At 47.8% G+C, this 23,397-nt stretch overlaps 1 protein-coding gene across 3 annotated transcripts in view; it reads left to right on the top strand.

Annotated features, from left to right (window-relative positions):
• The window catches only part of ENO4 (enolase 4), a 175,299-nt gene extending 153,253 nt beyond the window's left edge, over positions 1–22,046 (top strand). For all 3 annotated transcript variants that reach the window (XM_030204749.1, XM_030204748.1, XM_030204750.1), the window contains 2 exons: positions 19,967–20,084; positions 21,654–22,046. In XM_030204749.1, the coding sequence (XP_030060609.1) occupies positions 19,967–20,084; positions 21,654–21,760 (225 nt within the window). In that variant the 3' untranslated portion in view covers positions 21,761–22,046. The remainder of the gene's footprint in view (positions 1–19,966; positions 20,085–21,653) is intronic.
• The last annotated feature ends 1,351 nt before the right edge of the window (positions 22,047–23,397 follow it).

The following is a 23,397-nucleotide window of genomic DNA, read 5'->3' as shown; positions in this document are numbered from 1 at the left end:
GAGGGGAAAAGGGCAACATCTGATGTTTTGTGTAATTATACTAATCTTTGAACTGAAAGGGAAGAAGCAGACTAGAAATGTAGAAGTTAGTTGTTTTTATTTCAGCATGGTTTATTTTCTAATATTAAATGAATAAGCAGGAACAAAGCAGAACCCACACCAAGCTCCACTAGATGGTAACAGCCCTTCTCCCTATACACTCAGAGAGAGATATTTGGATGCTCTTACCCTATAGCAGTCCACAAAACGTCAGGTTTCATGTTTTATCGATATTTGCTATACTGCCCATTGGTATACCATCTGGGCAAATAATAGAGAAGATGAAATACATAATCTTCTTAACAGCAAGTAAATAGGTAACGGACAGAGCATTGTCTTCTGCCATTTATGGTTTAACTTTTTTATTGATGTCACATCCACAACGTTTATCATCAATAACAATCACCAAGTTATTAAGTCCCCGTCGCACCCAATGTTGAAATATTGGATTCTCAATTCCAGGTAAAAAGTTCGGATTCCCCTGTATGGTTAGCAATTCTGTCACTTGCGGGTCTCCTCCCAATTTTTTCCCCAAAAATCTCCAGGCCCCCTGTAAGGGACCCAACAGCACCGAAGCTCTCATCCTCTGTGGCAAGGAAGATCTAGCCCTTCAGAAGAGAAATCAATTGATAGGGACTAAAAAGAGATTCCTCCAAGTCTATAGGTGTGTGATAACTTGATGAGAATACCCAATCCCTCACGTGTCGCAATAAACAAGCGAGATTATAATATTTAATATTAGGTAGGCCCAACCCGCCCTGGTTCCACCCTCCCATTAACAACTGCAGATGAATTTTTGCTTTCTTATACGCCCAACAAAACTTCGTTACCATGCGATAGAACACTCTAATATCCTTCATCAATAATCGCAGTGGCAACGTTTGCAGCACATAAAGCCACCTTGGCAAAATTACCATGCGAATTAAGCACAATTGCCCAGACAATGATAGTGTCAGAGTTCTCCAGGCTTCTAGTTGCGGTTTGGTCTTAGCTATCAGCCATTGGATATTTATGCTATAGATCCCCCCTGTCTGGGCTGGTAGAAGGATACCCAAATAACGAAACGATTCCTCCACCCATCTTAGTTGGAACTGTCCTGGCCATGCTCTTCGAGTCTCAGCGGTAAGAGCTAATGCTTCAGACTTGTCATAGTTTAATTTAAGGCCAGAATAGGACCCAAATTCTTTAAATATCTCTAACAGATACGCTAACGTCTCCCAAGGCTTCGTGAGTATGATTAACAAGTCGTCGGCAAAGGCCGCCACTTTAAATTCTTGGTGCTCAAATTGAACTCCTTTAATCGCTGGGCATGTACATATGTCTCGGATCAGAGGGTCCAGATATAAAGCAAAAAGTAAAGGCGACAATGGGCATCCCTGCCGGGTCCCTCGGCAAATATCAAACTCTTCCGAGTACGACCCATTCACCCACATCCTGGCACGAGGTGATGAATATAGTGCAGAGATCGCCCTCTGAAACCACCCCTGAAACCCGTATTTGGCTAAGGTTGTAAATAAATAAGGCCACTCCACCCGATCGAATGCCTTTTCGGCGTCAAAACTAATCATTATAGTCGATTCTCGAGTGGTCTCCAATCTCTCAAGTGAGGCCAATATGCTTCTCAGATTACGCGCCACTGATCGCCCCTGAACAAACCCCACCTGTGCATCGTGAATGATACTCTGTAACACTCTTCTCAACCTATTAACTAGAATTTTAGCAAATAGTTTTACCTCTTGATTTAGGAAAGAGATCAGCCTATATGAAGACACCAAATTGGGATCTCTCTGTTGTTTAGGTAGCACTATAATCTGAGCTAGATTAAGATGTTCTGGTAGCCGACCAACCTCCACCCACCTGTTAAATGCTCTTGCTATTGACGGAACTATAGGATCCCCCAACATTCTGTAGAATTCTAATTTGAGACCATCTGGACCCGGAGCCTTACCCAACTTACTGTGCCCAATAGCCCAGCTCACCTCGTCATCACTTATAGGGGCATTTAACATCCTACGATCTGCTTGTGTGATGCCAGGGAGGGCAATGTTTTCTAGATATAGCTCCCCACTAAGGCCACTCTCCGCCTCTGACTCATACAATTGCTTGAAACGTTTTTGAAAGACATCACGTATCTCTCTGTCAGTGTGAAGCAATTGCCCCTTATCATTCCTAATAGTTAGAATTTGTTTAGAAGTGTACCTAGGAGCAATTAAACAAGCCAACATCTTGCCCCCCTTGTTACCAAATTTATAAAGATGAAATTTATAATACGTATGGGATTTAACTGCACGCTCGTGTATCAATGAGTTCAAAGCACATTGGGTTGCTACTATATCTTGTCTAACCCTTGGTATCGGGTTCACACTGAATTGTTTCCTCAAACCCAGCAACTGTTTTTCCAATCAGAGGATTTCCCTATCTCTAGCTCTCTTGTGGTGGCTAACATAGCTTATTATGTCCCCTCTTAGAACGGCCTTTGCCGCTTCCCAAAAGAGTGTGGCATCTACATTTGGTGCTGCATTAAACTGTGAATATTCACCCCATTTGGCTACCAGATATTCCCTAAAATTCACATCCTTATAAAGGTAGCTAGGGAAAGACCACCCCCCTTTTGCCTCCTTCTGGTTCCCACCAGTCCATGTCATCCAGACTGCAGCGTGGTCAGAGATCACACAAGGACCAATCTCGGCCTCTCCTATATCCGAAAAGGTCGTTCTAGAGGTCAACAAATAATCAATCCTGGAAAAAGTATTGTGTGCTGTGGACTGATGTGTATATTCCTTATCAAGAGGATGTAAGGTCCTCCATACATCAATAAGATCTAATAATGAGCAAAAATCAGGCAACCCCTTCACGTGTTTCCTAGACCCTGATCCAGTCGGGGGATTAGATTTATCTAAAGTGGGGTCCCAAGCCGTGTTAAAATCACCTCCTAGCATCAAGGGGATGGATGCCACGTTTGTTAGGATCGTCCCCAATTTCTTATAAAATTGGAGATCAAGCTGATTTGGAGCACAGATGCTACCAAGCATCACCTGTTGCCTTGCCACTGTAGCTGTTCCAAAGACAAAGCGCCCCTCGGGATCTTGCACTATATTAGTAAGTTGGGTTGCCACCCCCTTTCGGATGAGTATTGCCACACCACCCTTCCGACCCGTGGCTGCTGATGCCACACATTCTCCCACCCACCACCTTACAAGCTTAGCATGTTCTTGTCCAGACAGATGTGTTTCCTGGAGGAATACTATATCCGCTCTAATACACTGTAAATTTTGCAAAATTTTTGATCTTTTATTGGGAAGTGTATACCCCCCACGTTCCAGGTAACAATCTTAAGCATCCCCCTCACAGTGTACAAAAGTATTAAGCCAGTTAAGTCTTTTATCTAACAAGAGGAGCCAGCCCAGCCTCTGGCCCCCCTTCCACAAACCGCTGATGTGTCCCTCATATCTCATGTCACTCCTTGACTTCCAATAATAGAACAAAGTTTTTATTGTCTCATCCTTACAGCCTAAACCCCAATCTGCTCCTACTTCTTTCCATTCATACCCCTGAGCTATCTTCCTAAGTATACCTTCCACTACCCTCCCATCCCCCACCCAGTTCCCCTCCAGAATCCCCCCTATTCCCCTCCTATCCCAATGGGATTCAGGTCACTTCGAACGCCCCTCCTCTTAACCCTGACAACCATCTCATCAAATTATCGGGCAACCTCCCCCCATCCACCAACCATTGACCCCCATGCTTTATTCCTGAGAAATCCAGGGAAGCCTCTGCCAACCACTATTTTCACTCCCTTGTTATTCCATTTCACCCCATTCTGAGAACCAAAAACATTACAAACAGCAATATTTACTCTAAACAGCGAAAATAACAAATAGAAACACAACATTTTTCAACTGTACTTGGTCTCTCTTACTACTGCATTAAATCTTATGATCAACTAGTCAATTGGTATCAATTGTTCCTGAGTAAATGAACCGCTTCAGCTAGGAGCCAGAAAACTGCATGGAAGATACCTTTCTCTCTCTTTAAACTCTGGCTACTTTCCCAGCCACTGACCTTTTTCAGCAACAGCAGACCCTCAAAAAGTGCTGCTATAGATCAGTTCACCAGTCCACTCAGCAGCAACATGTACAGAGCTGCATTGTTTCACTGCTGTTTCGCCAAAAGTTTTTGCCAACTGGCTATAGGCGTCCATTTAAACTTAACAGCTCTTTTTCAACTTGCACCAGGTATCTCCAAATCTTTTATAAAGGCACGGGCTTCCTCTGCTGAAGTGTAGAACTTTGTCTCCGACTTGTGTATTATGCGCAGCTTCACTGGATATAATAAGGCAAACGGGATTTTGCGTTGCGCCAGTTCAGAACAAACAGGCGAAAACTGCTTTCTCCTAGCCGCTACTCTGGCTGAATAATCTTGAAAGCAGAGTATTTTCTGGTTACCAACCCGCAGCTCTCTCCCGCCTCTCAGTGCCTGCAGAATAGCCGTTTTACCTGCAAAATTTAATACACGACAGATAATCACTCTGGGTCTTGTTGCATTGGTTTGTTTTGGTCCCAGCCGATGTGCCCTCTCGATTCTTAAAGGGCCCAACTCCTGTGGGAGGTCCAGTTCTTTAGTGAGCCAATTCTCCAAATAGCTTCTCAGGTCGCGGTCTCCTCGATCTTCCGCTACGCCCACCAAGCGAAGATTATTGCGTCTCGACTTGTACTCGAGATCTTCAATTTTGTCAGCGTATTGAGATAGCTGTTTTTCCATCTCGCTGTGGCCGGCCTCCATTTTAGCCACGCGGTCTTCCATTTCGCTTGTCCGCTGCTGGTAGGTCGCCATGTCTTCCTTAATTTGCGCGACATTATTATGTAATGATTCTAATTTCGATTCCAGCGAACCCAGCTTGTTTTCTAGTATAGTTTCCAGTGCGTTAGTGACCTCCCCAACTATTTCGGCCATCCATACTGAGCTGACCTGGGAGGAAGACGGACTAGCCGGGGCCGCCATCTTGTCATCTGTCGGCCGGTTTTTCTCCTTGTCTTTTCTTAGCGTTTTCGCCGCCATTGATTCTCGCCGCCGGGTCTGGTTGATCTTAAGTCTCTCCTCCAGGATATCTTGGTAAAATGGGTTGGAGGTCGCCCGATTTTCTGCTGTTTATCCGCAAGGTTCTCGAGGAGTTGGCATGAGCGAAGTAGCTAGCGCCCGCTCCTGTGCATAGCGTCACGTGACCCGTCTTCTGTCATTTATTTAGAGTCAGTCATGGTTATTTTCATGCTGTGCATTTAGGGGTCCTTTTACTAAGCTGTGGTGAAAAGTGGTTTAGCACGCCCTTACGCAAGTTTTTCCCACCTGCTAAGGCCATTTTTTCCACAGCTGTAAAATGACTGATTTTCCATTTTTTGAATTAATGGCCAAGTGCTAATGTTGTCAATTTGTGGCTATTAAAAATAATTACCACCCATTTTGTAGGCAGTAAGGGATCATGCAGTATTATTATGTTAAAAGGTTTCTCCGAGGACAAGCAGGCTGCTTGTTCTCACTGATGGGGTGACGTCCTCGGCAGCCCCTCCAATCGGAATCTTCCTAGCAAAGTCCTTTGCTAGCTCTCGCGCGCCCGCGCGCACCGCGCATGCACGGCCGTCTTCCCGCCCGAAACCGGCTCGAGCCGGCCAGTCTTCTTTCGTCCGCACTCGGTACGGCTGTGTTTTTTGCCGTGTTGAGCCCCGGAGAGTCGACCTCGCGCGTCCGTTATCTAATCGACGTGTTTTTTCTTCGGAAAAGTTCTTTTCGTTCGGAAAGTGCTCCGGAAACCCCCTTGGGTTTCGTTTGCCCCTTCCCGTATTTCCAGTTTTTGCCCCGGTAAGTTTTCTTTCGTTGTCGGGGTAGGCCTCTTTTCGGCCTCGGTCGAGATTTTTCTCCCTTAAAGTTTTGGTGCTCCAAATTCGTCATTTCGGATTTTGACTTCGCCGGCGTGATTTTTCCGCCCATGACATCGAAGCCTTCCAGCGGCTTCAAGAAGTGCACCCAGTGCGCCCGGGTAATCTCGCTCACTGATAGGCACTCTTCGTGTCTTCAGTGTCTGGGGGCCGAGCACCGTCCCCAGAACTGTAGTCTGTGTTCCCTCTTACAAAGGCGGACTCAAGTAGCGAGATTGGCCCAGTGGAACGTTTTGTTCTCGGGCTCTTCGTCGGCATCGGCACCGGGGTCATCGTGTGCATCGGCGTCATCAGCGTCCAGACCTTCTTCCTTGGCTGCCAGTGCATCGAGTGCATCGAGGCATCGGCCCTCTGCATCGGCGCCGAGACATCGGATAGCTGCATCGACGTCGGTGGTACCGGGACCTCGTCTCCTGATGTCGTCGGACGGTGGTGCATCGAGTGGAGTGCAGGTGAGGGCTGTCCATTCCCCTGCTGGTGTCGGTGAGCCCTCGGGTGGGTCTCCTCCTACCCTGAGGGCTCCTGCGGTACAGCCCCCCCGAGACCGACCTCCTTCGGCCTCGGCCCCGAGGAAGCGACGGCTGGATTCTACGTCCTCCTCGTCGGTGCCGGGGAGCTCCGGTGACATGCTTCGGAAGAAGTTGAAGAAGCATCGACACCGGTCCCCTCCCCGCGTCGGCACCGAGAGCTCTGGGTCGCCGAGGGAGTCGGCCCCCAGCAGGCATCGGCACCGAGAGGACCGCTCACCCTCTGTTCAGGAGGTGTCGATGCGCTCCACTCTGGACAGCCCGGAACAGCCTCCACGCCCGGAACAGGTTCTGACGTCGACGCCTGCATCGACCTCCATGCCTTTCTCTGCAGCCGCTCTGAACGAGAGCCTCCGGGCCGTTCTCCCAGAGATTCTGGGAGAGCTGTTGCGCCCTACCCCTCCGGTACCGGCGGTGCTTGCGCCTCCGGTACCGTTGAGCGTGGCGCCGGCTGGCCCATCGCCCGGGGTGAGGTCCCCGACGTCGGTACCGCGTGCGGTGCCGACTGCGGCCACCTCCCAGGAGGGCTCCCCGACTACGTCGGCGGAGGGAGCTTCGCCGATGCGGGCGAGGGAGTCTACCTCTCGACGCCCCCATCGTGGACGTGGCTCCACGGAGTCGAGCCGGGCACGGTTGCAGACGCAGGTCCGTGAACTTGTGTCTGACACCGAGGGTGAGGCCTCGTGGGAGGAAGAAGAAGACCCCAGATATTTCTCTGACGAGGAGTCTGAGGGTCTTCCTTCTGATCCCACTCCCTCTCCTGAAAGACAGCTTTCTCCTCCCGAGAGTCTGTCTTTTGCTTCCTTTGTCCGGGAGATGTCTACAGCCATCCCCTTCCCGGTGGTTGTGGAGGACGAGCCCAGGGCTGAAATGTTTGAGCTCCTGGACTATCCTTCTCCACCTAAGGAAGCGTCCACTGTTCCCCTGCACCATGTCCTCAAAAAGACATTGCTGGCGAACTGGACCAAGCCTTTAACTAATCCCCACATCCCCAAGAAGATCGAGTCCCAGTACCGGATCCATGGGGACCCAGAGCTGATGCGCACTCAGTTGCCTCACGACTCTGGAGTTGTGGATCTGGCCCTAAAGAAGGCTAAGAGTTCTAGGGAGCATGCTTCGGCGCCCCCGGGCAAAGACTCTAGAACCTTAGACTCCTTTGGGAGGAAGGCCTACCATTCCTCTATGCTCGTGGCCAAAATTCAGTCTTACCAGCTCTACACGAGCATACACATGCGGAATAATGTGCGACAGTTGGCGGGCTTGGTTGATGCTCTTCCCCCTGAGCAAGCCAAGCCTTTTCAGGAGGTGGTCAGGCAGCTGAAGGCGTGCAGGAAATTCCTGGCCAGAGGAGTTTATGACACTTTTGATGTTGCGTCCAGGGCCGCTGCTCAAGGTGTGGTGATGCGCAGGCTCTCATGGCTGCGTGCCGCCGACCTGGAGAATAGAATCCAGCAGCGGATTGCGGACTCGCCTTGCCGTGCGGACAACATTTTTGGAGAAAAAGTCGAGCAGGTGGTAGAGTCTCTCCACCAGCGGGACACCGCATTCGACAAGTTCTCCCGCCGGCAGCCTTCAGCTTCTACCTCTACAGGTAGACGATTTTTTCGGGGGAAGGAAGACTGTTCCCTATACTTCTGGTAAGCGTAGGTACAATCCTCCTTCCCGACAGCCTGCGGCCCAGGCTAAGCCCCAGCGCGCTCGCTCTCGTCAGCAGCGTGCGCCTCAGCAAGGCCCCGCGGCTCCCCAGCAAAAGCAAGGGGCGAGCTTTTGACTGGCTCCAGCAGAGCATAGCCGACATCCAAGTGTCAGTGTCGGGCGACCTGCCAGTCGGAGGGAGGTTGAAAGCTTTTCACCAAAGGTGGCCTCTCATAACCTCCGATCAGTGGGTTCTGCAAATAGTCCGGCAAGGATACACCCTCAATTTGGCCTCCAAACCTCCAAATTGTCCACCGGGAGCTCAGTCTTACAGCTTCCAGCACAAGCAGGTACTTGCAGAGGAACTCTCCGCCCTTCTCAGCGCCAATGCGGTCGAGCCCGTGCCATCCGGGCAAGAAGGGCTGGGATTCTATTCCAGGTACTTCCTTGTGGAAAAGAAAACAGGGGGGATGCGTCCCATCCTAGACCTAAGGGCCCTGAACAAATATCTCGTAAAAGAAAAGTTCAGGATGCTTTCCCTGGGCACCCTTCTCCCCATGATTCAGCAAAACGATTGGCTATGCTCTCTGGACTTGAAGGATGCCTACACACACATCCCGATACTGCCAGCTCACAGACAGTATCTGCGATTTCAGTTGGGCACACGCCACTTCCAGTACTGTGTGCTACCCTTTGGGCTCGCCTCTGCGCCCAGGGTGTTCACGAAGTGCCTGGCTGTAGTAGCAGCAGCGCTTCGCAGGTTGGGAGTGCACGTGTTCCCTTATCTCGACGATTGGCTGGTGAAGAACACATCCGAGGCAGGAGCCCTGCAGTCCATGCAGATGACTATTCGCCTCCTGGAGCTACTGGGGTTTGTGATAAATTATCCAAAGTCCCATCTTCTCCCAGTGCAGAAGCTCGAATTCATAGGAGCTCTGCTGGATTCTCGGACGGCTCGCGCCTATCTCCCAGAGGCGAGGGCCAACAACTTGTTGTCCCTCGTCTCGCGGGTGCGAGCGTCCCAGCAGATCACAGCTCGGCAGATGTTGAGATTGCTGGGCCACATGGCCTCCACAGTCCATGTGACTCCCATGGCCCGTCTTCACATGAGATCTGCTCAATGGACCCTAGCCTCCCAGTGGTTTCAGGCTGCTGGGGGTCTAGAAGACGTGATCCACCTGTCCACGAGTTTTCTCGAATCCCTGTATTGGTGGACAATCTGGTCCAATTTGACTCTGGGACGTCCTTTCCAAATTCCTCAGCCACAAAAAGTGCTGACAACGGATGCGTCTCTCCTGGGATGGGGAGCTCATGTCGATGGGCTTCACACCCAAGGACGCTGGTCCCTCCAGGAACGCGGTCTACAGATCAATCTCCTGGAGTTGCGAGCGATCTGGAACGCTCTGAAGGCTTTCAGAGATCGGCTGTCCCATCAAATTATCCAAATTCAGACAGACAACCAGGTTGCCATGTACTATGTCAACAAGCAGGGGGGCACCGGATCTCGCCCCCTGTGTCAGGAAGCCGTCAGCATGTGGCTCTGGGCTCGCCGTCTCGGCATGGTGCTCCAAGCCACATATCTGGCAGGCGTAAACAACAGTCTGGCCGACAGATTGAGCAGGATTATGCAACCTCACGAGTGGTCGCTCAACTCCATAGTGGTGCGCCAGATCTTCCAAGCGTGGGGCACCCCCTTGGTGGATCTCTTCGCATCTCGAGTGAACCACAAAGTCCCTCAGTTCTGTTCCAGGCTTCAGGCCCCCGGCAGACTGGCATCGGATGCCTTCCTCCTGGATTGGGGGGAAGGCCTGCTGTATGCTTATCCTCCCATTCCTCTGGTGGGGAAGACTTTGTTGAAACTCAAACAAGACCGAGGCACCATGATTCTGATTGCTCCTTTTTGGCCGCGTCAGATCTGGTTCCCTCTTCTTCTGGAGTTATCCTCCGAAGAACCGTGGAGATTGGAGTGTTTTCCGACCCTCATCACGCAGAACGAAGGGGCTCTTCTGCATCCCAGCCTCCGGTCCCTGGCTCTCACGGCCTGGATGTTGAGAGCGTAGACTTTGCCTCTTTGGGTCTGTCAGAGGGTGTCTCCCGCGTCTTGCTTGCTTCCAGGAAAGATTCCACCAAGAGGAGTTACTTCTTTCTGTGGAGGAGGTTTGCCGTCTGGTGTGACAGCAAGGCCCTAGCTCCTCGCTCTTGTCCTACACAGACCCTGCTTGAATACCTTCTGCACTTGTCTGAGTCTGGTCTCAAGACCAACTCTGTAAGAGTTCACCTTAGCGCAATCAGTGCATACCATTACCATGTGGAAGGTAAGCCGATCTCGGGACAGCCTTTAGTTGTTCGCTTCATGAGAGGTTTGCTTTTGTCAAAGCCCCCTGTCAAGCCTCCTACAGTGTCATGGGATCTCAATGTCGTTCTCACCCAGCTGATGAAACCTCCTTTTGAGCCACTGAATTCCTGCCATCTGAAGTACTTGACCTGGAAGGTCATTTTCTTGGTGGCAGTTACTTCAGCTCGTAGGGTCAGTGAGCTTCAGGCCCTGGTAGGCCAGGCCCCTTACACCAAATTTCATCATAACAGAGTAGTCCTCCGCACTCACCCTAAGTTCTTGCCAAAGGTCGTGTCGGAGTTCCATCTGAACCAGTCAATTGTCTTGCCAACATTCTTTCCCCGTCCTCATTCCTGCCCTGCTGAACGTCAGCTGCACACATTGGACTGCAAGAGAGCATTGGCCTTCTATCTGGAGCGGACACAGCCCCACAGACAGTCCGCCCAATTGTTTGTTTCTTTTGATCCCAATAGGAGGGGAGTGGCTGTAGGGAAACGCACCATATCCAATTGGCTAGCAGATTGCATTTCCTTCACTTACGCCCAGGCGGGGCTGGCTCTTGAGGGTCATGTCACGGCTCATAATGTTAGAGCCATGGCTGCGTCGGTAGCCCACTTGAAGTCAGCCTCCATTGAAGAAATTTGCAAAGCTGCGACGTGGTCATCTGTCCACACATTCACATCTCATTACTGCCTGCAGCAGGATACCCGACGCGACAGTCGGTTCGGGCAGTCAGTTCTTCAGAACCTGTTTGGGCTTTAGGATCCAACTCCACCCCCCGAGGGCCCTGTTTGTTCTGTTCCAGGCTGCACTCTCAGTTAGTTGGTAAATTTTTTAGGTCAATCTCAGTTATGTCCTCGCCGTTGCGAGGTCCAATTGACCATGGTTGTTGTTTTGAGTGAGCCTGGGGGCTAGGGATACCCCATCAGTGAGAACAAGCAGCCTGCTTGTCCTCGGAGAAAGCGAATGCTACATACCTGTAGAAGGTATTCTCCGAGGACAGCAGGCTGATTGTTCTCACAAACCCGCCCGCCTCCCCTTTGGAGTTGTGTCTTCCCTTGAACTGTATTGTCTTGCTACATACTGGACTGGCCGGCTCGAGCCCATTTCGGGCGGGAAGACGGCCGCGCATGCGCGGTGCGCGCGGGCGCGCGAGAGCTAGCAAAGGACTTTGCTAGGAAGATTCCGATTGGAGGGGCTGCCGAGGACGTCACCCCATCAGTGAGAACAATCAGCCTGCTGTCCTCGGAGAATACCTTCTACAGGTATGTAGCATTCGCTTTGAGCCCTGTTTACTACTAAGGTACACTTTCATTTTTAGTGTGCGCTAATGCTAGAGACACCCATATATTCCTATGGGTGTCTCTAGCATTAGCGCACACTAAAAACGATAGTGCGCCTATAACGCGGCTTAGTAAACAGGCCCTTAGTGTGCACTAAGGTAGATGCGCTGATTAGCTCAGGAACACCCACTCTCTGCCATGATATATCCCCTCCAAAAAAATTTTTTTAGCACATGGTTAGTGTACACATATACTATTCTATACTATACTGTCGGAGTTTTCTATACCACTATTATTCCAAAAGGATTTAAAGTGGTATACAGTAAATAGAAGAAGCTCCAGTAATAAGGAGGATTACATAATACAGTAAACCAAAATCAAATATAAAATCCAAAAGTCTTTAAATCAGAATTGTTGCTCAAATAGGTAAGTTTTTAACATTTTTCTAAAAGAAAAAGAAGATACCAGCTCAAATTCAAAAGCAGTTTGTTCTGTATTCCGGCCCAGGCACAAACCTCAAAAACAGACTTGAATCAAATGTTTTTTAAAAGAGGAAAAACCTAACGTCTCATAAAACCCAGCACTCTGTCTACAAATGGAAATAGCAGCAACTCACTCAAGCCCTCCAACTGTGGCAGCAGACCCGTTAGAGCTAAAGTTCTAAAAATCCTCTTTCACTAATGAGGATCTTATTGCCCGTAACTGTCGGAGCCTAAAGAAAAATCTTCTAAGGGCGTTTATCTGTTACCACAGGATGCCTGAGTGCGTATCACAGTACGCTATTTTAAGCTGCGTTAGGTTAGTGCCTAACGCAGCTTAGTAAAAGGATTCCTTAGAGCATTACACCTGTATGCTTTGGGTTGAGGTGTTTCAGCTGAAACCTGCAACTGCTCTGAAGGGTAATGCACCCTCCCTTTCATCACAATTAAACTCTTAAGGCAACCATGTGAGGGAATGGAGACAACATCCAGCAAGAAAGATCAGTTCAATCATACTGAAACGGCTGGTTTAAAAGTGAAGATCAAATCTTTAGCTTAGTAATTTTTTTGGAGGTGGAATAGATAATGTTTTCTAGCAGTTACTTTGCTTATGATTGAGGCCCAAGCAGTTGAGTGAGATTTTGTAAGTATTGTTTGCCACCCGGTGGTCATAGGTAGGGCAAGCATGGAACCTAGGTTACTTTGAGCCATGGCTCTGCACTGAAGAAAGCAAAACAACATAACTAAGGGGCCCTTTTACTAAAACTTAGCATGTGCTAAATGCTGAATGTCCTATTTTATACCTGTGGGCAAACGTTAAGCTTTAGTAAAAGGGCACCTATATTTTTTTTAGTTTAGTTTCAGTTCTCTACCTAACAAAAGGAAAAGGACAAATAACAATGTTGGAAAACTGAAGACAATTTAAAGGACCGCTTTGCTTCACAGAACTTCAGGGAATACTATTATTTTTTTTTGTTAATTGTTTTTACATCTTGACCATTTCTCTATAATACTTTCTTTTATTTGTCACTAGTAAAAAAGGCCCGTTTCTGACACAAATGAAACGGGCGCTAGCAAGGTTTTCCTCGGAGTGTGTATGTTTGGGAGAGTGTATGTGAGAGTGACTGTGTGAGAGTCAGAGTGAAAGTGTGAGTGTGTGTGTGTGAGAGAGAAAGTGAGTCTGGGTGTGAGTGTGTTTGTGAGAGTGTGTGTGTGAGAATGAGAGTGTGTGCAAGTGTGTATGTGAGACACAGTGTGAGAGTGTGTGTGTGTGTGCGAGAGAGAGAGTGTGTGTGAGACACAGATTCTCTGTGAGAGTGAGTGTATGAGACCAAGCGAGTGTGTGAGTGACTGTGTGGCACAAAGAGAGTGAATGTGATACATTGTGAGACAGAGTGTGTGAGAGTGAGAGTCAGAAAGACATTGTATATGAGAGAGAGAGTGTGAGCCTTGCCCTCCCAATCCATGCCCATCTGTCCCCTGCCCCCTCCATTCATCCTTTTCCAGCAATTCCCCTCTCTCCCTGAGCCCTGCCATCTCAATCCATGCCCATCCATGCTTCTCTGTCCCCTGCCCCCTCCATTCATCCTTTTCCAGCAATTCCCCTCTCTCCCTGAGCCCTGCCATCTCAATCCATGCCCATCCATGCTTCTCTGTCCCCTGCCCCCTCCATTCATCCTTTTCCAGCAATTCCCCTCTCTCCCTGAGCCCTGCCATCTCAATCCATGCCCATCCATGCTTCTCTGTCCCCTGCCCCCTCCATTCATCCTTTTCCAGCAATTTCCCTCTCTCCCTGAGCCCTGCCATCTCAATCCATGCCCATCCATGCTTCTCTGTCCCCTGCCCCCTCCATTCATCATTTTCCAGCAATTCCCCTCTCTCCCTGAGCCCTGCCATCTCAATCCATGCCCATCCATGCTTCTCTGTCCCCTGCCCCCTCCATTCATCCTTTTTACAGCAATTCCCCTCTCACCCTGAGCCCTGCCATCTCAATCCATGCCCATCCATGCTTCTCTGTCCCCTGCCCCCTCCATTCATCCTTTTCCATCAATTCCCCTCTCACCCTGAGCCCTGCCATCTCAATCCATGCCCATCCATGCTTCTCTGTCCCCTGCCCCCTCCATTCATCCTTTTCCAGCAATTTCCCTCTCTCCCTGAGCCCTGCCATCTCAATCCATGCCCATCCATGCTTCTCTGTCCCCTGCCCCCTCCATTCATCATTTTCCAGCAATTCCCCTCTCTCCCTGAGCCCTGCCATCTCAATCCATGCCCATCCATGCTTCTCTGTCCCCTGCCCCCTCCATTCATCCTTTTTACAGCAATTCCCCTCTCACCCTGAGCCCTGCCATCTCAATCCATGCCCATCCATGCTTCTCTGTCCCCTGCCCCCTCCATTCATCCTTTTCCAGCAATTCCCCTCTCTCCCTTCCATGACCCCCCCTCGCATCCATGCTCTTCTGTCTCCCATGTCCCAGCATGTCCCGCCCCCTTCGCATCCTTGCTGTCGTTTCTCCTCTGCCCTCCCGCTCCCATTGTTCAACTGCCCACCCTCTTCTCTTCCCCCTACATCCCTTTTTTTTTTAAAATTTACCTCCGTGGCGGCGGTTCCGGCAGCGCAGCGTCAGGGAAGGAGGCGGCGCTCCCGACGTCTAGCCTTCCCTTCGTTGTGTTCCGCCTTCTTCTGACGTCATCCTTGACGTCAGAAGAAGGCGGAACACAGCGAAGGGAAGGCTAGAGACGTCGGGAGCGCCGCCTCCTTCCCTGACGCTGCGTTTTTTTTTTGCGCCGTTGACGTCATGACGTTTGCCCTGGACGTCATGATGTTTGACGCGAGGGCGGGGCAGAGACGGCTGGCAGCCTGGCTGGCTTCACACCACGAATCCACGAACCCTAAGAAATGTTTGAGTGACTTCAGAACGTTGTCCTCATTAGAACGTTCACGGTGCGTTTTATTATATTAGATTATTTTATTATATTAGATGAATTGTTTGTGTTGGCTAACTTGTAAGCTCTGGGGAGCAGAGATTGCCTCATATGTATACCTGGTCTTGATTTGTCCTTGCCCTTTTCAGGGCATAGACTGTAGAAGTCTGCCCAGCACTGCCCTTGTTCTAAAATTTCTGAATTTAATGTCAAAGCCCCTGAAAAGCTTCACTCCTGCCCATCCAAATCTGTCCAGCCACGATTAGGGCACAGACCATAGAAGTCTGCCCAGCACTGGTCTTTTTCTCCAGCTTCTGAAGCTGAATCTGTCCAGCCATGATCAAAGCATAGACTGTAAAAGCTTGCCTAGTACCGACTTTGCCAATTGCCAGTGTTGCTTTTGGATCTCCACTAAGCTTCTGTGGATCCATTCCTTCTACTACTACTACTTAACATTTCTAGAGCGCTACTAGGGTTACGCAGCGCTGTACAATTTAACAAAGAGAGACAGTCCCTGCTCAAAGAGCTTACAATCTAATAGACAAGTGAATGGTCGGTCCGATAGGGGCAGTCAAATTGGGGCAGTCTGGATTCACTGAACGGTAAGGGTTAGGTGCCGAATGCAGCATTGAAGAGGTGGGCTTTAAGCAAAGACTTGAAGACGGGCAGGGAGGGGGCTTGGCGTAAGGGCTCAGGAAGGTTGTTCCAAGCATAGGGTGAGGCGAGGCAGAATGAGCGGAGCCTGGAGTTGGCGGTGGTGGAGAAGGGTACTGAGAGGAGTGATTTATTCTGTGAACGGAGGTTACGGGCGGAAACGTAAGGGGAGATGAGGGTAGAAAGATAGTGAGGGGCAGCAGACTGAGTGCATTTGTAGGTAAGAAGGAGAAGCTTGAATTGAATGCGGTATCTGATCGGAAGCCAGTGAAGTGACCTGAGGAGAGGGGTGATATGAGTATATCGGTTCTGGCGGAATATGAGACGTGCAGCAGAGTTCTGAACAGATTGAAGGGGGGATAGATGGCTAAGTGGGAGGCCGGTGAGGAGTAAGTTGCAGTAGTCCAGGTGAGAGGTAATGAGAGCGTGGACAAGAGTTTGGGTGGTGTGTTCAGAGAGGAAAGGGCAAATTTTGCTGATGTTAAAGAGGAAAAAGCGACAGGTCTTGGCTATCTGCTGGATATGCGCAGAGAAGGAGAGAGAGGAGTCAAAGATGACTCCGAGGTTGCGGGCAGATGAGACGGAGAGGATGAGGGTGTTATCAATGAGATAGAAAGTGGAGGAAGAGGAGAAGTGGGTTTTGGTGGAAAGACGATAAGCTCGGTCTTGGACATGTTCAGTTTCAGGTGGCGGTTGGACATCCAGGCAGCAATGTCGGATAAGCAGGCCGATACCTTTGCCTGGGTCTCCGCGGTGATGTCTGGTGTGGAGAGATACAGTTGGGTGTCATCAGCATAGAGATGATACTGGAAACCATGAGATGAGATCAGGGAGCCCAGGGAAGAGGTGTAGATTGAGAAGAGAAGGGGTGCAAGGACAGATCCCTGGGGAACACCAACAGATAAGGGGATGGGGGTGGAGGAAGATCCATGAGAGTGAACTTTGAAAGTGCGGTGGGAGAGATAGGAGGAGAACCAGGAGAGGACAGAGCCCTGGAACCCAAATGAGGACAGTGTGGCAAGAAGGTAAGTCATGATTGACAGTGTCAAAAGCGGCGGATAGATCGAGGAGGATGAGGATGGAGTAGTGGCCTCTGGATTTGGCAAGGAACAGGCCATTACAGACTTTAGAGAGTGCTGTTTCTGTGGAGTGAAGAGGGCAAAAACCGGATTGAAGCGGATCGAGGATAGCATGAGAGGAGAGAAAATCAAGGCAGTGGCTGTGGACTGCGCGCTCAAGTATCTTGGAGAGGAAGGGTAGGAGGGAGATGGGGCGGTAGTTGGAGGGACAGGTAGGGTAGAGTGATGGTTTTTTGAGGAGTGGCGTGACTACGGCATGCTTGAAGGTGTCGGGGACAGTTGCAGTGGAGAGAGAGAGGTTGAGGATATGACAGATGGAGGGAGTGATAGTAGGAGAGATCCTTCTAAACAGGATTCCTTTGTGTTTATCCCACACCTTTTTGAATTCTGTTACCGTTTTCATCTCCACCACCTCCCATGGGAGGGCATTCCAGGTGTGTACCACTCTCTCCGTGAAAAAATACTTCCTGACATTATTCCTCAGTCTGCCCCCTTTCAACCTCAATTCATCCCAGTGCCATCAGATAAGGTCACCCACTTGTGTAGCTGATTACATACTGCTTGTCAATGGAGAAAGTAGTCTATTAGGAAATAAAATATTCCTTCGTTCTATATCCTTACATTGGGAGAGGAGCAAATGGAAATTGGAAACTACTTCACAAATCTAATAGGAAACATGAACCATTAAAATATTCTTTATGGGCTACATTGTAATAAATTCTTTTCAGGTTATTGCAAGAGTACTGCTAGGGGGCACGATGGCTGTATTTGAACCCAGAGCTGTAAGAACAGGAGCGAATGGGCATCACTCCTATTTCCAGTAGACATCAGAGACCCTGGAGGACTAGGGATGGCCATTGAGGAGCGGGATCTGCTGGAGGGTGTGTATGTGGGAATTGGTTGTTTTGGGATGATGGAGAGGAGCAGACCTCCTTGAGGGGGGGGGGGGGGGGTTGTTGAGGGTATCCAATGTTTTGTGTAGTCATGGTGGGGGGAGACTCGTTCTGCTGGCTTGCGATATTCATCTACAATGGAACCAGCAATTTTTAAAACTGCTGCCACTTGAAGGGGTATTTGCACTTTTTTTTTCTCCACATGCAGGCTATGATTTTATCAGTTCTTGACTATTATAACTCCATTTATCTTGTTTATTGCAGAAATTGCTATCTAAATTGCAATTACTTCAAAGCACACTACAAGGCTGATTTTTTTCATCGTTCCAGATATGATAGTGTTTCTCCTCTGTTGAAGTCCTGTCATTGGCTCCCTCTGTGTACCAGAGTATTGTTTAAAGTGTTATGCTTTGTTCATAAAGTGATATATGATCTTGCTCCTCTTTCTTTATCTTTATAACTGAAACATTCGACTTGTACTACTGGAGACAGATTTGTGCTGTTTTTTTTCCTTCCCCTAGTGGGTTGAAATATACTAGGCATTAGCAGTCATCTTTTTCTGTTGGCTCTGTCTCTGCTTGGAATGATTTGCCTTTGGAACTTAGGAGCCCTTTTACAAAGGAGTGTAGGTGCCTATGCACATCCAACGCTCATCATCAAATTGGCATTACCGCCTAGCTACCGCTTGCCCCGGGCGGTAATTCCATTTTTGGTGCGCGCCCAAAACATGCAGTAGAAAATATTTTCTGTTTTCTACTGCGGGGCCCTTACCCGTCGGTAATCGGCAGTTGGCGTGCACTGCACACTTACCACCTGGTTAGGTGGTGGTAAGGTCTCAGGCCGAAATTGGGTGCGCACTGGTTTTCATTTTGCCGTACGTCCATTTTCCAGCACATTAAACAATCCCCTTTTTTTCCAAGCACGCTCATGAAATGGACCAGTGCACGCCCAAAACACGTGCCTACACCAGCGCAGGGCACTTTTGAGCACACCTTAGTAAAAGGGCCCCTTAGATCAGAAAGTTATTACTATTACTAGAAAACAGTTTAAGATGTATCTTTTCGAGAAACCTTTTGTTTTGTGGTTATTTTTAATTATATTTTTGAAGTATTGATTAGTTTATTTAGAATGCATTGTTGTTTTTTTCTTGACTTTATGTAAAGATGTAATACTGTATATTTTGTATCTTTTATACTTTCTAAACCGCTTAGGACCATTTGTTTGGATTAAGCAGTTTATAAAGTTAAGATTTTCAAAATTGCTGGCACCCGCTGTGTGTGGAGACATGTGCAATCCTGCACCCATGTTACAAGTGGCTTTACATTTGGCAGAGTCTGTTGAAAAATACTGTGGGAATTGTTCATATCCTAATCTGGACACGTGAATTCCCCTTTCCATGTCCTTTCTAAAATAGGCACTTGGGGGGAGGGAATTCTACATATTGCGCCTAAAAACATTCGCCCGGAAAACATTTTTGCCTAAGCATATTCTATAAGTGGCATCTAGATTTAGGCACCGTATATAGAATATGTTTAATTGATATCCCAGTGCCTAGAACTACACGCTTCTATTTACACCACCAAAAACATGGTGTAAATCCCAATGCATAGATTTAGGCACACAGGGCTTTATTCTATAATTACGTGTGTAAATTTTGAAACGCCCATTTCCATGCCTATAACCATGCCCCTATTTGGCTGCGCACGTGTTACAGAATACGCTTAGCTAGTTTTGTGCATAAATTCTAATGATTGCCAATTAGTGCTCATTATTGCTTGTTAAGTGCTGTTATCAACACTGATTGGCTTTGTTAAACCACTTAAGTTACATGCATTGTTACAGAATACGCTTGGATTTCAGCGTGGACCTTCTAGGCATGCTATATAGAATCCGGACCTATGAATTCACACATATACCATTGATTTCTGTGCATTATATAGCAGGCTACAAATTAACATGAATTTGTGAAATGAATTGAAAAAAAAAGAATCTGCAAAACTGGGGGAAAGAGAGCCAATTTTTGCCTGTGCGTATTACATCTGGGCAACAGTTCATGTCTGCCACACTCTGATTTTCTTTTGCTGAAACAACATTTGACTGGTTGCTTTATGGAGGGGGTTACATGCAGGTCCTTTTTCAGAGTTTGTACAGAATGGTTTCAGATATGGTGCTTTGTTTCTGATCTTGTAGGCTGTTGGACTGGAAGCCCGGTTCATCAAGTTGGGAGGTCTGATCCGTGGGGAGCGGGCGACCAAATACAACCGGCTGCTCGTTATCGAGGAAGAAATGAGAGACAGTGAAATACTAGGTACAGACTCCACCTTTCTCTCCTTTCAGCAGAGCATGAATGCCAGGACAAAGATTGGTGGGGGAGGAGAGAGAGAAAAACTGTTCAGCAGGAGGCCTGGGGAATCCAAAGGCTACAAAATAAGTACTGGCAAACAGCTAGGAAGGCATTCACCTCAATGTACATTATTGTCCTAATAGATTATCTCTTTACCTGAATGCAGGGCCCCTCCCCTTCCTACCACAAGCTAAAGCAATTGCTGCCTTTAGCTTTTCAGTAGAATTAATTGGCTGGACTATAACCAAGCACACTTTTTGTTAAAGGGCAGATTGTTTGCTTAAAGTCATGGAAATGTTCTCAAATTAAGCAGAAAAATAATAAAAGCTGATGTGTGGCCTATAAAAGCAGTCTGTTTTAGGAGATTCTATTGTATTGCTCTGCTGCATATTTCCATGAAAAACAACCTCTGTGCATTGTCCAACGTTTGGCAAGCACCCAAGGCACCCTGTTCCAGTAAATCATTTTATTCCAAAGTCATTATTTCTAAATGGCTTTTGTTGTTCCTCTGCAGTCCTAGGAGCATACGTGGAAGTCAGGAGGAAACAAATGACATCACACAGGCTGGGATCCATCCCTGTCAGTCAAAGTCACAAATTATCTGTCCTGCAGGTCACCAGTGGATATCACCCAGCTTGTGACACTCCCTTAGATTTGAAGGACAGGACAGCAGTGTAAAAGACAGCTGTCCCCACTTGATATTTCAAACCTATGCACAGTCAGTAGTAATACACACCTTGCATCACTTAAAAATATGCTGCCAAGTCATTATTCAATTGCAATTCACCCAAACTCCTGCTTCCTAATTTTACCTACCAAAGAATGTGAAGGAGATCACTGTTAAAATGATTAGCTTTCTAAGTGCCATTCCCCATTACGCAGGAAGGTATTTTCATCGACTTAGGTGCATTCAAAAATTCTTTTACTGCATGAATTATTGTATTAACACTGAAGAATGGTAGGAAGGAAGAAAGAACCCTTCAGTGTAATAGTGCTTCTCATGATCCACTCCATACTCTTATTTTGGTAAATCAACACTAGTACAAATACATTACAAGGATTTCTCCTACTATTTCATCATAATGGGGAAAAAAGGAGAAAACCCTTAGAGATCTCACTCAGAAACCCTTCCAGGCATAAGCAGTGGAATTGGGTGGGCCACCGGGGCCATGGCCTGATCAGTTTTTAGCAGAGCATCAGAGAGTTTTGGGTTGGAGCTCGATTGATTTATTTTGGCCCCTCCTATCCAAAATGTGTTCCACTGCTCCTGTTTTCAAGTACTTGGGTACACTGATCTTCAGTAAGTCCAGTATCTTTATGGCAGGATAGACAGAGCATAATCTAATAACTAGTTTGATAAATATCTGTCATAAACAAGTCGTCTTGCTTCTTAAAACAGAGAGTTGGAACAGTCATGGCCTCCTCTATTCCTTCCTATTTATAGGAAACCATGGAACTGCATTGTTTTAAAGGCTGTTCGGGAATGGATTAAACTTGTCCTTAATAATATGGACTTTCTGCCACTCATTGCAGATCAAAGACAAAATCATACGTTCCCCTATATTGCTGATAAACCACAGACTTCATTGAAAAGCAATACAACGCCATCAGAAGAAACTGAAGAAGGGCACCATCAGTAAACAAAGCATCACCAAGACTGTGCTATACACAGTACATGTGGTTGAACTGAGCCAGAAAACTTCAATAAACGGACTCTCAAAAATTTAAACAGTCATCAAAAGTGATAGTAAAGCCCAACTCGAACACTCTGTGGCTGTGCATCTCATTGATAATTGTTTGAAATGGCCAAACTGATTAGTGAATTTAGCCAGTATGCCGAGCCATGGAGTCACACTAGATGTTGTGGGCTCTTTAAATTTTGTACATTAATGTCTAATTTCTCATTCTGAATGTGCTCAAGTTGATGTGTAGTCAAATTATTTATGCATCATAAAATAAAGTCAAGAATGTCAATGGTTTTCGTGGTTTCTTTCATTTTGTTAGATGCTTTTACCAACATAAATATTCTGCCCCCACATTCATGGTAGCAGGTTTTGTTACGTATATTTAGTATGAGTAGTATTTGTATTCTATTGCATTGTCTGTGTATAGCTAACACTGGGCAAGATGCACTAAACTTTAACGACCCTTTAATGAAGGAAGTTTCAACCGTGGCATGCATTAAAGGCCATTTTCCGACGACGCTAGCAGCTAATGAAAACGGAATGCAAACGAGTAACTACCATTGAAATGTGGGCGATTCGGAATGCACTAACCATACCGACGATTGCACCGAATCATTTACCGTGAAATATTTAACGTCAGCTCAGAGCTGTCATTAAGGCCTGAGCTGTCATACAGACACTGCTCCCCGCTTCTCCCTGCAGCATAAAAATCCAAGCTGGCATGTTTGAAAATAAAAAAACACACACAAACACGTGGCTCCCCGCTTCCCCCTGTATTAAAAAAAAATCAAAAGAAAACTCAAAACTGTAGCAGCCACAGCCCCCCTCCCTTCCTATCTCTATTTCTCCTTCTCCCACAGCTTTGAAAATTAACACTCTGCTCTCCTCTGAAGCCAATTTCCCAGGTTCTGTAAACAACTTTAAGCTGTCCGGGTCCCCCTCCCTTCCTCTGTTTCCCCCCAGCCGGGGGCGGGCCCAGGTCTCTCTGCTGAGCTAAAGGGGATCACAGTGAAAGAGGTCTTTTGTTAGAAAGGGGGGTTTATGAAGGACGTCCTTTTTGGAATCTTGAGGAGGACATCTTCAACTGCACTCTCCTGCTAGGATCACAGAGCTAAACGCTTGCATGTCCCGATCCCCCCCCTCGCACGCCCCTGTCTGACGTAAGCAACCTACGTAGGTTTAATACGCTTGTGTTGACGTTTGTGGCATGCACAGAGCAGCCAGCATAACGCTTGGCTGCTCTGCACATGTTTTAGGGGCCGATTACCGACGGGGTTTACGAATCTGTAATGCATTGTACTTTACAATACCGCACTAAACATGTGCGACTTAGTTTTTTGGTGCATTCTTCGTTTTTTCAAATTCGGTAAGCACTTTTACGTTTTTGATTTTTTTACGTTTGGTTGATGCATCTGGGCCACTGTGTACTACAGTTGCCCTGTAGTTTGCAGTTTTCTGTGATTCCTTGTGAGTTTTCCCTATTGGCTCTTAGTTTTGGTCCAGGGCCAGCCCTCCTTCTGTCCCCCTGGGGGCTATGATTGAGAGTCCTAGCCTTCCTAGCATACCTTTGTGATCAGCAGCTGTTCAAGGTG

The sequence above is a fragment of the Microcaecilia unicolor genome, chromosome 5 (genome assembly GCF_901765095.1).
Source record: "Microcaecilia unicolor chromosome 5, aMicUni1.1, whole genome shotgun sequence".
Taxonomy (NCBI): Eukaryota; Metazoa; Chordata; class Amphibia; order Gymnophiona; family Siphonopidae; genus Microcaecilia; species Microcaecilia unicolor.
The sequence above is the reverse complement of the archived record's forward strand: the minus strand, read 5'-3'. Positions and strand labels throughout refer to the sequence as shown.